This window comes from Arachis ipaensis, chromosome B03 (genome assembly GCF_000816755.2).
Source record: "Arachis ipaensis cultivar K30076 chromosome B03, Araip1.1, whole genome shotgun sequence".
NCBI classification, from domain to species: domain Eukaryota; kingdom Viridiplantae; phylum Streptophyta; class Magnoliopsida; order Fabales; family Fabaceae; genus Arachis; species Arachis ipaensis.
This window is the reverse complement of record NC_029787.2, coordinates 121987849-121999907: the sequence shown is the minus strand read 5'-3', so window position 1 is coordinate 121999907 and position 12059 is coordinate 121987849. Positions and strand designations below refer to the sequence as shown.

General features: G+C 38.3%; 2 protein-coding genes across 2 annotated transcripts in view; one reads left to right on the top strand and one right to left on the bottom strand.

Annotated features, from left to right (window-relative positions):
- Positions 1–12059, bottom strand: part of LOC107631284 (L-type lectin-domain containing receptor kinase S.4) — a 25850-nt gene that overhangs the window by 7609 nt on the left and 6182 nt on the right. The window contains exon 2 of the mRNA XM_021119531.1: positions 10922–10929. Within this exon, the coding sequence (XP_020975190.1) occupies positions 10922–10929 (8 nt within the window). The remainder of the gene's footprint in view (positions 1–10921; positions 10930–12059) is intronic.
- Positions 6900–10974, top strand: LOC107631283. The gene is made up of 5 exons (XM_016334683.2): positions 6900–7241; positions 7453–9309; positions 9873–10077; positions 10169–10362; positions 10492–10974. Exons 2-5 carry the CDS (start codon positions 7494–7496, stop codon positions 10569–10571), a joined length of 2295 nt encoding a protein of 764 aa, XP_016190169.1. The 5' UTR covers positions 6900–7241; positions 7453–7493; the 3' UTR covers positions 10572–10974.

Here is a 12059-nt window from a genome sequence, read left to right as displayed (position 1 = left end):
AATGTTAAAATAGTAACCTTATTTTTTATTAGGACAAGTTACTGAATTAAAATGATTGGAAACCAATTTTATTCTATTATAACTTTTAAAACTTCATACTTATTTGCAATTTTTGTATAACTATAAAAATCCCTACAGGCTCCAGCAGATTTAAACTGAATGTAATCCGCTACTGGTAGCCACGATTTACATTGAAATAGAGCTGGTCAGAAACTGCTATAGGCTGTAGCGATTTCTGAAGGAGGGGCAACACACATAATGCTGGCTATAGTGGTTTATGTTCAAAGAGGGTTAGGTAAAAACCGCTGGAGGTAGTAGCGATTTATGCATAGAATTATTCTCTATATATACTCGACTCAGGCAATTGAGAAGTAGTAGAGTGTCATTTTCACATATGGATGATGAGGAGAGTTTCCTAACTTTAGTGCATTGCTCTAGAAAAATTCAGAAAAACAAAAAGCACGATGTTAAATTTACGTATAGGGAACTACTGAGGGTCTTTATCCAGGCATCGAATATGTTGTCAGAGTTAAAAATCAGCATATTACAAAAGTTGGGGTGTGTGGGTTAAAGTGGGTGAAAAAGTTATTTTACATGATCCCCTATTGTTGTTGTGTCAACTAGTGTGACGTTGATAAACCACTATTTTATGGTTTATAATGTGCTTAATTGTGTGATTTTATCATGATCTTTACCCACTTATTCATATGATTAGCATGTATTTATACTTCCTTCCTAAAATTACTACATGATTGAAAACTTGCTTCCTAAGAGACTTTTAATTATGTATTTTAATTCTCCTTTATTCCATTCGATGCCGTGATCTGTGTGTTAAATGTTTCAGACTTTATAGGGCATGAATGAGTTGGAGATTGGAAAGGAAGCTTGCAAAAATGGAAGGAACATAAGAAATTAAGGAGATGACCAGCGAGAAGTGACGCGGCCGCATGGCTCACGCGACCGCGCGGATTGGAATAGCACAAGTGACGCGGAGGCGTAGACGACGCGCCCGCGTGGCAAAGCAAAACGCCGAATGATGCGTCTGCATGAATGACGCGATCGCGTGACGTGCGCGATCTGCATAATTTGCAGAATTCGTTGGGGGCGATTTTGGGCCCTGTTTTGACCCAGTTTTCGGCCCAGAAAAGCAGACTAGAGCCAGAGAACATGCAGAAACCAACAACAATATTCATTCTACACAGTTTTAGTTTTTAGATCTAGTTTTACTCCTCCTCTAGGTTTTCTCTCGACACATTCATAGTTCTTAGGATTTTTATTTCTATTGCTCTTTGCATTGGGATATTGAGAAGAGTTATTACCTCATCAAGATTTCGTCATTCTAGTTTGTTTTCTTTACTTGGCCTTACTCTTCCATGTCCTTTAATTTAATCAATTTTACTATTGAATTATTTTAGAATTTATTAATACAAGAATTACTTTTATTTTTAATTGATTCCTTTGAGTTTTATTTATAACGTCTTTCTTTAATTTCCTTTCCTATGTTATGAGTTCTACATTCACAATGAGCGAGTAGTTCCCTAACTTGATGGGGAGTTGATTGAAAGGAACCCTTGAGTTGGGATGCTTAAAAGAAAAATTGTAATTGGGTTTATTGTTGAAATGCTCTCTAGTCACTGACACTAATCCTTTTCAATTGAGCGGATTGGAACTTGTGAATAGAAACAACATTCCAACTTATTTGACTTTTCCTTACCTAGTAAGGGATAACTAAACAGAACAACCTTCAATTATCAATTAATCTTGAGAGTACTTCAACAAGAATAGGGCTTCCAACTAATCTACTCCCAGTCAAGGCTTTTATTTAACTTACTTAATTTCTCCAATTTAATTTCCTGTTTATTCAACTCAAACCCTTTTTGAAAACATCTGATTAATAAAATAGCACACCTTTCTGCAACTCGTTGGGAGACGACCTGGGATTCATACTCCCAGTATTTTAATTTTGATTTTTGTGACAACCCCTCTAAATTGATAAGCGGATTTCTGGTTGGTTAAGAACTATACTTGCAACGCATATCTCATAACAATTCTTAATTCACCAATTTCCGCCACGTCAGACGTACAATACATTTGTGATAGGGTCCGATGAAGATATGCAGGTCTTGTTTCATTGTAGGTGAAGTTTTTCGGAAGTTAGAATACACAAGTTGTTTGCCAAGTTGAAAGATGGTGTTGACAGCTCTGGGGTATCAGTACCGAATCCTCAGTCGACTACTTTGGGGGTGCCTCAACCTCGATGCCTGTGGTTGCAACTGCTTGTCCGTTGGTTGGTCCTCCATCTATTACAGTTGGGATGGCTAGTTCACCTTGCCTAATTCCTGATTTTGCAGTTGAGGCTAGACTGGATCGAATTGAAAATGTGATGTGAGAGGATTTTTCGAACGAAGAGCCCATTGACATTGTTGGGGACGGTGATGAGAATACTCACAGTAATCCACCTACACATCATGGGCCATCGAGTTCCGCCACATAGCAACATCTTCCACATTTGTCAACCTTGAACTTGGAGGGCATCGGCCAACAGCCGGACATAAATCCTACCTCTGGGAGTCAGGGACTGTATGATCCAATTGCTCTTACGAAGTTTCAGATTGGCCAATCTTTCCAAAGTAAGGAGAGAGCTATGTTGAGTGTAAAGGATTACAGCATCCGGTGTGAAGTTGAGTATAGGATGATAGAATCAAACCATCTTAAGTACCATGGGAGATACAAGGAGTTCGGTAAAAGTTGCACGTAGTTGATTCATATCACACTCCGGCATTGAAAGAGCACCTGGAAAGTTAGGAGGTACAACGAACCTCACACTAGCTTGGCCACCTCAATTTCAAACGATCACCAGTAGATTGATTATTATGTCATTTGTGCGAGGATCTTTCCATTGGTTAGAGCCGATGTTGCGGTTATGATAAAGATATTGCAGCAAGGTACTGAACCAACCTATGTATTTAGGCCTAGCTACAGGAAGGTGTGGATGGCGAAGTAGAAGATAGTAGTATAGATCTACGGAGTTTGGAAAGAGTCCTATGGCGAGTTGCCCCATTAGATTCTTGCTGTGCAGTCCACCATGGAGGGAACCATTGGTCTGTTAAAGACCTCTCTAGTTAGAGTTGGTGATTATGGTTGATGAATCAACCGTGTATTTTCATCATCTTTTCTGAACCTTTTCTCCTTGTATTGAGGCTTTTCGACATTGCAAGCCGCTAGACAGCATCGATGGTACTTACTTGTATGGCAAGTATGGATGTACGTTGTTCCTGGCTATCGCACAAGATGGAAACTCGAATATCTTACCCATTACGTTTGCACTTGTGGAAGGGAAAAATACAGAGTCTTGGGCCTTTTTCTTGACCAACCTGAAAAGACATGTGACTCCACAATAGGATATTTTGGTGATATTTGACAAGCACCTTGGCATCAAGGCTGCACTGGAGGTACCTGATAGTGATTGGCTACCTCCTCATGCATATCAAGCATTTTGCATTCATCATATTGCTACCAATTTCTCCCTCAGTTTCAAGGGCCAAGATACGAAGAGGCTACTTGTAAATGCTACTTATGCGAAGACTGAAGCAGAATTTGACTATTGGTTTGATATTATGAGAACTGAAAATCCGGCTATGTGTGATTGGCAAAACAGAATGGAGCAGGATAAGTGGACCCAACACAAGAATGGCAGCAGACGCTTTGGCCAAATAACGACCAACATATCTGAGTGTTTTAACTCTGTTTTGAAGGGCACAAGAAATCTACCAGTCACTTCGTTGGTCAAGTCGACATACTTATGATTGCAGACTGTTTGTGATTCGAGGTCAGATGGCAAACGTGCAATTAGTCTCTAGGCACTAGTTTTGCCATGCACTAGTGAAAGCCATAGAGCGCAACTTGAGATATTCGAGATGTTTCACTGTCACTCTGTTTGACAGGCATCAGTCTGAGTATACTATGGCCGAGACGGCTCCTACCGGTAACTTTTCGCTGGGTACGTATCGAGTTTTTCTTAGAGATCGTACCTGCGACTGTGGCTACCTTTTAACTCTGCACTACCCATGTTGCCATGCAATCACATGCTGTGCTCAGTCGCGGTTGAACTGAGCAATATATGTTGATGATGTTTACAGCATGTCTAAGGTGTTCAACGTGTACCTGATGGGATTTACACCATCTATTCTAGAAGGACTTCGGCCGCCATATGACGGACCTACTGTCATCCCTGACCTTAATATGAGACGTGTAAGAGAAGGGCGACCGAGGTCCACCAGAATCCATAACACCATGGATGATGCTGATCCTAGTAGACCAAAGTGCTGTGACCTCTGCAGACTGCCCGGGCACACTCGTAGGAGTTGCCCTTAGCGAGGCTCCATGGTCGGATCTGATGGTTAGATGTTATGCTGCCTTTCTTTTAGTTTATGTTGTTGCCATTTTATCTTTATTTGAACTAGTTTGAAGTATTGCACGGGATTCAAAATCATGTATGGTGATTGTTATATGGTAATGTTCTTTTGGTATTTTGTTTAAGTTAATTCCATTCAAAAAGAAGATAACGACAGTAAAGTTACCCTAAATGTCATACATATAAATATAAATATATAATATGAATGTTATGCACACCACAAAAGACATAATATTAAGCCATACAGTCATCCAAATAAGCAAACATAAGCGGACGTAAAATAAAGTCATGCAGTCATCCAAATAAGCAAACATAAACAGATATAATATAAAGTCATACAGTCATCCAAATAAATATACATAAGCGGGATACAAATACATCATAAACATAATAATGCTACTAATCATCACCATTGTCATGGTCATCGTCCCCAAATGCACCAAGCAAATGAGAGCCTATGCCACATCGAGGAGGACGCCTCACTCTAAAAGGTCTCTGAGGCTGATCTGCTGGAACATCAATCGGCAGACCCACTCCAAATGCAGATGGGGGCATCCCTCCCATGGTGAATCAAGTGTCATATGGACTACCTGATTACCATCAAATATGATTAGATTCGTCGTAATATCCAAGCTATCAGAGTGGCGCAGCCGGAAATTTGACATTCTGATAGTGAGGGTGTTATACTGTGCGCCGCCATGCCACCTCTGTTCTCACTATCATCTTCCTCTTAGTTGTCGCTCACCGCACTCCCTTTCAGTCGTCGCTCACCTTACTTTCTCTCCTCAGTCGTCGGAATCGCCGCTTATCTCACTCCTTTTCCATCACGTGTGTTCCTTACTGGCCCTGCCTCAGTTCCCATATTCTCCATTGTTTGTGTTTCTCGTCGGCGTTGCCTCGGTTCTCTGCTTTCCAATCTCGTCTTTGATGGTATTTTACTTCCAATTGGGTTCTGTTTCGTTTTCTGCTTTTCCTTCTTCGTGTTCTCCATAATGCTGCAACTTAGCGATTCGGTAGGGGTGGCAAAACGGGTCGAGCCCGTCGGGCCGATCCGCTAAACCCGCTAAAAAAGGCGGGTTGGACTAGAATTTGGAGCCCGCCAAATTAAAAAACCCCGCCAAACCCGCACCGCCAAATTGGCGGGTTTTGGCGGGGCGGGGCGGGCCGGTCCGCCGGGTCGAAGATTTTTATTTTTTATTTTTTTTATTAAATAAAAGAGTGATTACTATTATAAAATTAATAATTATAGAATTTTTAAACACTTTTTTTTTGTTTTTATTCTTCTTTTAGTTATTAACTTTATTTATTTTATTTTACAATTTCGTATATATGCTCAAAGTATGTGACTTATTTTTTAAAATAAAGATGATTCTATTGACAAATATTATTTTGAACAATTTTATTGAAATTAAAAATTAAAAAAATAGTAAAAAAATTATATTATAATTTGACTATTTTTTATTTGTATTTAATTTTTTAATTATTATTTTTTGGTTAATTTTAATGAATTTTATTTTTCAAAAACAAAAAAAAAAGAGTCAAGCGGGCTAGCCCGCCAACCCGCCAATCCGCCATAAAGTGGGGCGGGCTAGCATTTTGAACCCATTTTAGTTGGCGGGGCGGGCCGGTCCGCTCCATTTATGGGGCGGGCCTAGGCGTATTCCAATCGCGTTCCTGCTCTTGGCTTTCTCCATAATCGAACCAAAACCTTATTTCTAGAGTCCATGCTGTGATTTACGTTCAGAATCCTATGTCTGTACTCTCTGGTTGTTTTTGTTATTTTTTTGTTAATATTTGTTAATTTTTTTTGTCATAACTTAGCCTGTATTTGTTTACAGGCATGAGACAAGAATACAGAAATACAAAATTATATTTGGCAGATAAGACATGGACAGAGACATTGTGTCTAGAGACATTAAATTAGTGTATTTTGTGACACAGAGATACTAACAAAAGATACAACTTATTTTTCATTTTTTCTTTCGTTATTTTTATCAAATTTTCATAATTATATTTTTTATCATTAAATTTTCTTCTTAATTCATTTTTTATGAAAAAATGAGAATAAATTATATTTTTATAATTTGTTCTAGTTTATCGATCACCAAACAAAATACAAAAACACTAATTTTTGTGTTTCTATCCTTTATATCTTATTCTCAATGTCTTTTTTTATGTTGTTCTCAAAACCAAACGCAGCCTTAAAACCCTATTTCTGGACATTTTTATTGTTGTTAATGTTTGTTAATTTTTTGATAATCTTTTGATCATTTTTGTTAATTTTCTGTTACTTTTGTTATTTTCTGTTTTTGTAAATTTATTCGATATCCAATCCGATCTAATTCAAAAACGTTCGGATTGGATTCTAAGCTAAAAATGTGTATATTAAATCTAATCCAATAATTTTAGTGCATATTAAATTAAAATTTTTTCTATATTTAATTCGATCTGATCCGTCTTTATAAGGAACGGTGGAATTGGGTTGAGTTGGGTTGGGTTGAGTTGCGTTGGGTTGGACAAAACAGAAATATACGCGATACAAGAGACAACCAGAATACCACCAGTGTTGTCCGGCTCCGGAGGAAGAGCACGAATCTCGGTTTTTCGTTGCGAATCAAACCGGCCCGGCTATATAACCTTTGACCGCCGAAACCGGATCCATTCAGAGCAAACTCAAATCTCCCCTCTCTCTGCCCTAACCGGTCCATCCGGTTACTTCTCTCTTCCAACAGAACTCCAACCCTAACTCGGTTCTGTTTTTCTGCTCGTATTCCCCAACTCAATTCCTCCATCTCGATTGCGATTCTCAACACCACACACGAACCGGGTAAGCTCTTTTCTTTTCTTCTCTGTATCCCTGTTTTTTATTTATTTAATTTTTGGTATTTTCAGAGTTTCGTGTTTTATATGAAAATAAATGTTCTTAGATGCAAATTGCCAAGGATTGAATCGTTACAACATTTGACACTGAAAAATGAGAAATTGCACGTGGGTTTAGTTTTAGTTTTATGAGATAGTGCTTGTTGTTTTGATTTCAGCTGCAAAAGAAGAAAAAGGCGGGGGGTGTGATCAGTCCTAGATGGGTTCAAATCTTGAACTGGTTCAAATTACACCCCAGAAACATGACCCTGCATGGAAGCATGTTCAGATGTTTAAGTGTGGGGACAAGGTTCAATTGAAGTGCATATATTGCCTCAAGATGTTCAAGGGTGGTGGGATTCATAGGATTAAGGAACATCTTGCTTGTCAGAAGGGCAATGCATCCACCTGCAGCCGTGTTCCCCATGATGTTAGGCTACATATGCAGCAGAGCTTGGATGGGGTTGTCATGAGGAAGAGGAAGAAGCAGAAGATCGAGGAAGAGATCATGAATCTTACTCCTTTGGATACTGTCGTGAATAATGTAGTGAATTCGGTTCTAAATCAGGTGGATGGGAATGCCAATGAGGGAATACAATCCCTTGCAATACAGAATCCAGTGGAAGGCAATTCGAATACGGTAGTGCCTGCTGGGGAAGGGATGAGTAAAGGTGTAGAAAGGAGAAAGAAGTTAAGACCCAAGCAATCGACTGCAACTTATGCCAACCCTGAGGTTGTTCCTGTGGTGGAGAAAAATACAGTGGTTCCCAAAAGGATGGACAGTCACATTAATATGGCAATAGGTCGGTTTTTCTACGATGTTGGTGCACCTTTTGATGCTGTGAACTCAATCTATTTCAAGCAGATGGTGGAGGCAATTGCTTCAAGGGGTCCGGGATTCGAGTGCCCCTCGCATCATGAACTTCGTGGTTGGGTCCTGAAAACCTCTGTGGAAGAAATGAAGAATGATGTAGATAGGTGCAGGATGACATGGGGGAGGACAGGCTGCTCTATCTTGGTGGATCAGCTGAGTTCAGAAGCTGGAAGAATGCTGCTAAACATTTTCGCTTACTGTCCCGAAGGAATAATCTTTTTGAAAACTTTTGATGCTACTGAGGTTTCAGTTCCTGCAGAGAGTATATATGAGTTGCTAAGACAAATAGTAGAAGAAATTGGAGTCGGGCAAGTGCTTCAAGTGATTACGCCAGGCGAAGAGCAATATGCCGATGCTGGTAGGCGGCTGACTGATACTTTTCCTACCCTTTATTGGAGTCCTTCAGTAGCTCATTGCATTGATTTGATTCTTGAAGATTTTGGAAATCTCAAGTGGATTACTACTGTGATTGAACAAGCTAGATCTATAACAAGATTTGTGTACAATTGTAGTTCGGTCTTGAGTATGGTTAGAAGGTATACTTTAGGGAATGATATTGTGGATCCTGCCTTCTCACAGTTTGCAACAAACTTTTCCACATTGAAACGAATGGTTGATCTCAAACACAATTTACAGGCCATGGTCACTTCTCAGGAGTGGATGGATTGCCCATACTCAAAGAAACCAGCAGGTCTGGAAATGTTAGATATCCTAAGTGATGAAGCGTTTTGGTCTTCATGTGAAATGATTGTTCGTCTAACAGCTCCTCTCTTGCGAGTCCTGAGAACAGCTGCCAGTGAGACAAGACCTGCAATGGGTTACATTTATGCTGGAATTTACCGGGCAAAAGAAGCTATTAAGAAAGCACTTGTTAAGAAGGAGGAATATATGGTGTACTGGAATATTATACATCACAGATGGGAAAGGTTGTGGAATCATCCCCTTCATGCTGCTGGTTTCTATCTTAATCCAAAGTTCTTCTTTGGTATTCAAGGGGATATCCACAGTGAGATTCTCTCGGGGATGTTTGATTGCATAGAGAGATTAGTCCCTGATACAAGAATCCAAGACAAAATTATCAAAGAGATAACATTATACAAGGCTGGTGCAGGAGATTTTGGGAGAAAGATGGCAGTCAGAGCTAGAGATAATTTACTTCCTTGTAAGGGCCGATAACCTATTCTCTTAGATAGGAATAATATATTTTCAGTTGCCATGTTCTCTTTTGCTTTAAGTAACTTAATAGGCAGGAAAAAAAAAAAAATCAAAATTTACGAATGCTATTTACCCAAAATAGTAATGATGCATAAATATAAAAACTGATCAACTGAAAGAGGAAAAAACTATCTTGTCCTTTGTGTAAAATGCTTATGCTTAGACATAAAAACTAGTGTCATAGGAGTGGAAACTGAAATTTTCTGCATGAGCTCTGAATGTACTGCAACTGCAATGTGACCACCCCATTAGCATTGTTGTTGAAAGTTTGTTTACGTTGTAGAATCACTGTTAGCATAATTCTTCTAAAATCCGGTAAAAAGTTGGATATAATTTCTGTTATGACCTGCATAGCATTATTACACCAACAATGATTGGGTTCTTTGAATGTCTCTTCAATACTTGAGACATATTATACTCAAGATACCCTATTTGAGCATTTCCTTTCTCTGATGACTGGTTAGACTAACCCCATTTCATGTACTTATCTTTCATATGTTTATTTTGTAGCTGAATGGTGGTCAACATATGGAGGAGGCTGCCCCAACATGTCACGTTTAGCAATTCGTATTCTCAGTCAAACATGCAGTTTACCAATCTACAAAAGAAACCAGATTCCTTTTGAACAAAAAATAATGAATACAAGGAATTTTATAGAACGGCAACATCTCAACGATCTTGTCTTCGTTCAACACAACTTACAACTAAGACAAATGTGAGCTTAGATGGTTGTATATTGATAGATTCTGTTAATGCAGTTTGCAGTTGAAAGGGAATTTATATTCTGTTGTTTGATTTTCTTTCAGGTACACCAGCAAAGAACAACATTTGAGTGATCCCTTATCCTTCAACAACATCAGTATGGTTGAGGAATGGATCAAGGCAAACGATTTATACTTCCAAGAGAATGGGAACTTGGATTGCATGGTACTGGATACATCTTCTGTTAACTCAATGCCTATAAGGCCTTTAAATGATGAAGCTGAAGACTTGGGCGAAGGTAGTTATGTGTGTTTCAATAGATATGGAAACTGCCTCTCCATTCACTTTTTTCCAATCATTCAGTAATAGATATGGAAACTGCTTGGTAGACAATGTCATTAATTATCTTGTTTCCTTGTTTTTGTAGGGTTTGATGACCATGAGATTTTCAGCTGTGGGAAAGATGGCGAGGATGAAAACACTGGAGACAAACTGGTAAACCAGTAGTGGATGATTCGGAGATCTGTTCTTTTTTCTGCAGAATCCATGCTGGCGGTTTTCCTCATTATTTGCTTAACAAATGCAGAAAATGTGTATCATTCACATTTTTCAATTGTTTTCCAGATGCTAGCTGGTAGAATTGATCATCAGAATAAATAGAGGGAATCTTGGGTAGGGCCTTGTGGGGAAGATGAGGATGTTATAATTGTTGTTAGATATGTTACTGCCATAATTTTCAATTCTGTGTAGTTGGCTCTAGCGTAGTTGGTAGTTTTGCAGCGTTTGTTGCACCAAGAGAGTGTACAGCTCTTAGAAACTGAAACTAAATGGAATGAAAGGAGTTGGTGGAACCTTGATTTTGTTTCTTGCTAAGATTGCTCATCTTATGAATTGATATGTTTGCAACTAATGCTCTTTTTCCCTAACTCAGAATTGTTATATGCTGAACTCTATTGGGAAAGACATATTTGTACAACATTCACATATTTTCAAGTTCTTTGTAGTTTCTGGTGTAAGTTTTGTCTCCTTGCTACCTTGATGGCAATGCCAAAGGGGGAAAATTGTATGCACTTGAGGTAGCATTGAGTAATCCAGAACACGAATGATGATAGTGCAGCTGTGAGCAAAGTGCTATACTAGAGGAGTTTTTCTTCGATTTTTTATTGTTGATTTATTTATTTATATTTATAATTTTTTGCTTCTCCCCCTTGATAGAACGTTCATCGTGTCAAAATTGACTCGAAATGTCTGGATATGTATGTTTTAGATCACAAAAGATTCTATTGTCGGCTTCATCACTATGTTATTCTCTCGCCTCCTACCATTACCATTTCGAGTTTTCGACAAAAAAAAAAAGAAGATTTCATTGCCACTTCTCATTCAAGGTAGAATCCATAATCATAAAAGCGTGCCCCCAATGCCCTCCTACATTCAATAATTACGAGAAAATAGTTGCATACTGAAAATGTAGTAGTTGCATTTCATGGAATTATACAACTAATAACATCTATTATCTATTCCTATGTCTAGTTTAGCTATCATTCAAAGCCAATGCGCGTTGAAATAACAAAATATAGCTTTGGTTGAATTAAGCAAGATGCGGAAAGAGAGATTGGAATTTGGATGAAAGAATGTGGTGTGTGTATCTGGTCGTATGATTTTATTGATTTACATGCTGGATGATTGCTCTTAACCAAGCTAGATCTCTTCATTATGAACTCCTAATTTTGTATCAAGCTAAGAATTTTACTAAAAACGAAAAAATCTATTTTTATTTTTACTTTTTTAAATAAAATCTTTAAAACCAAAATATTAAAAATGAAAAACAAACCAAATAGGGATGAAAGAATGGTATCTGGTCGTATGATTTTATTGATTTACATGCTGGATGATTGCTCTTAACCAAGCTAGATCTCTTCATTATGAACTCCTAATTTTGTATCAAGCTAAGAATTTTACTAAAAACGAAAAAATCTATTTTTCTATTTTTATTTT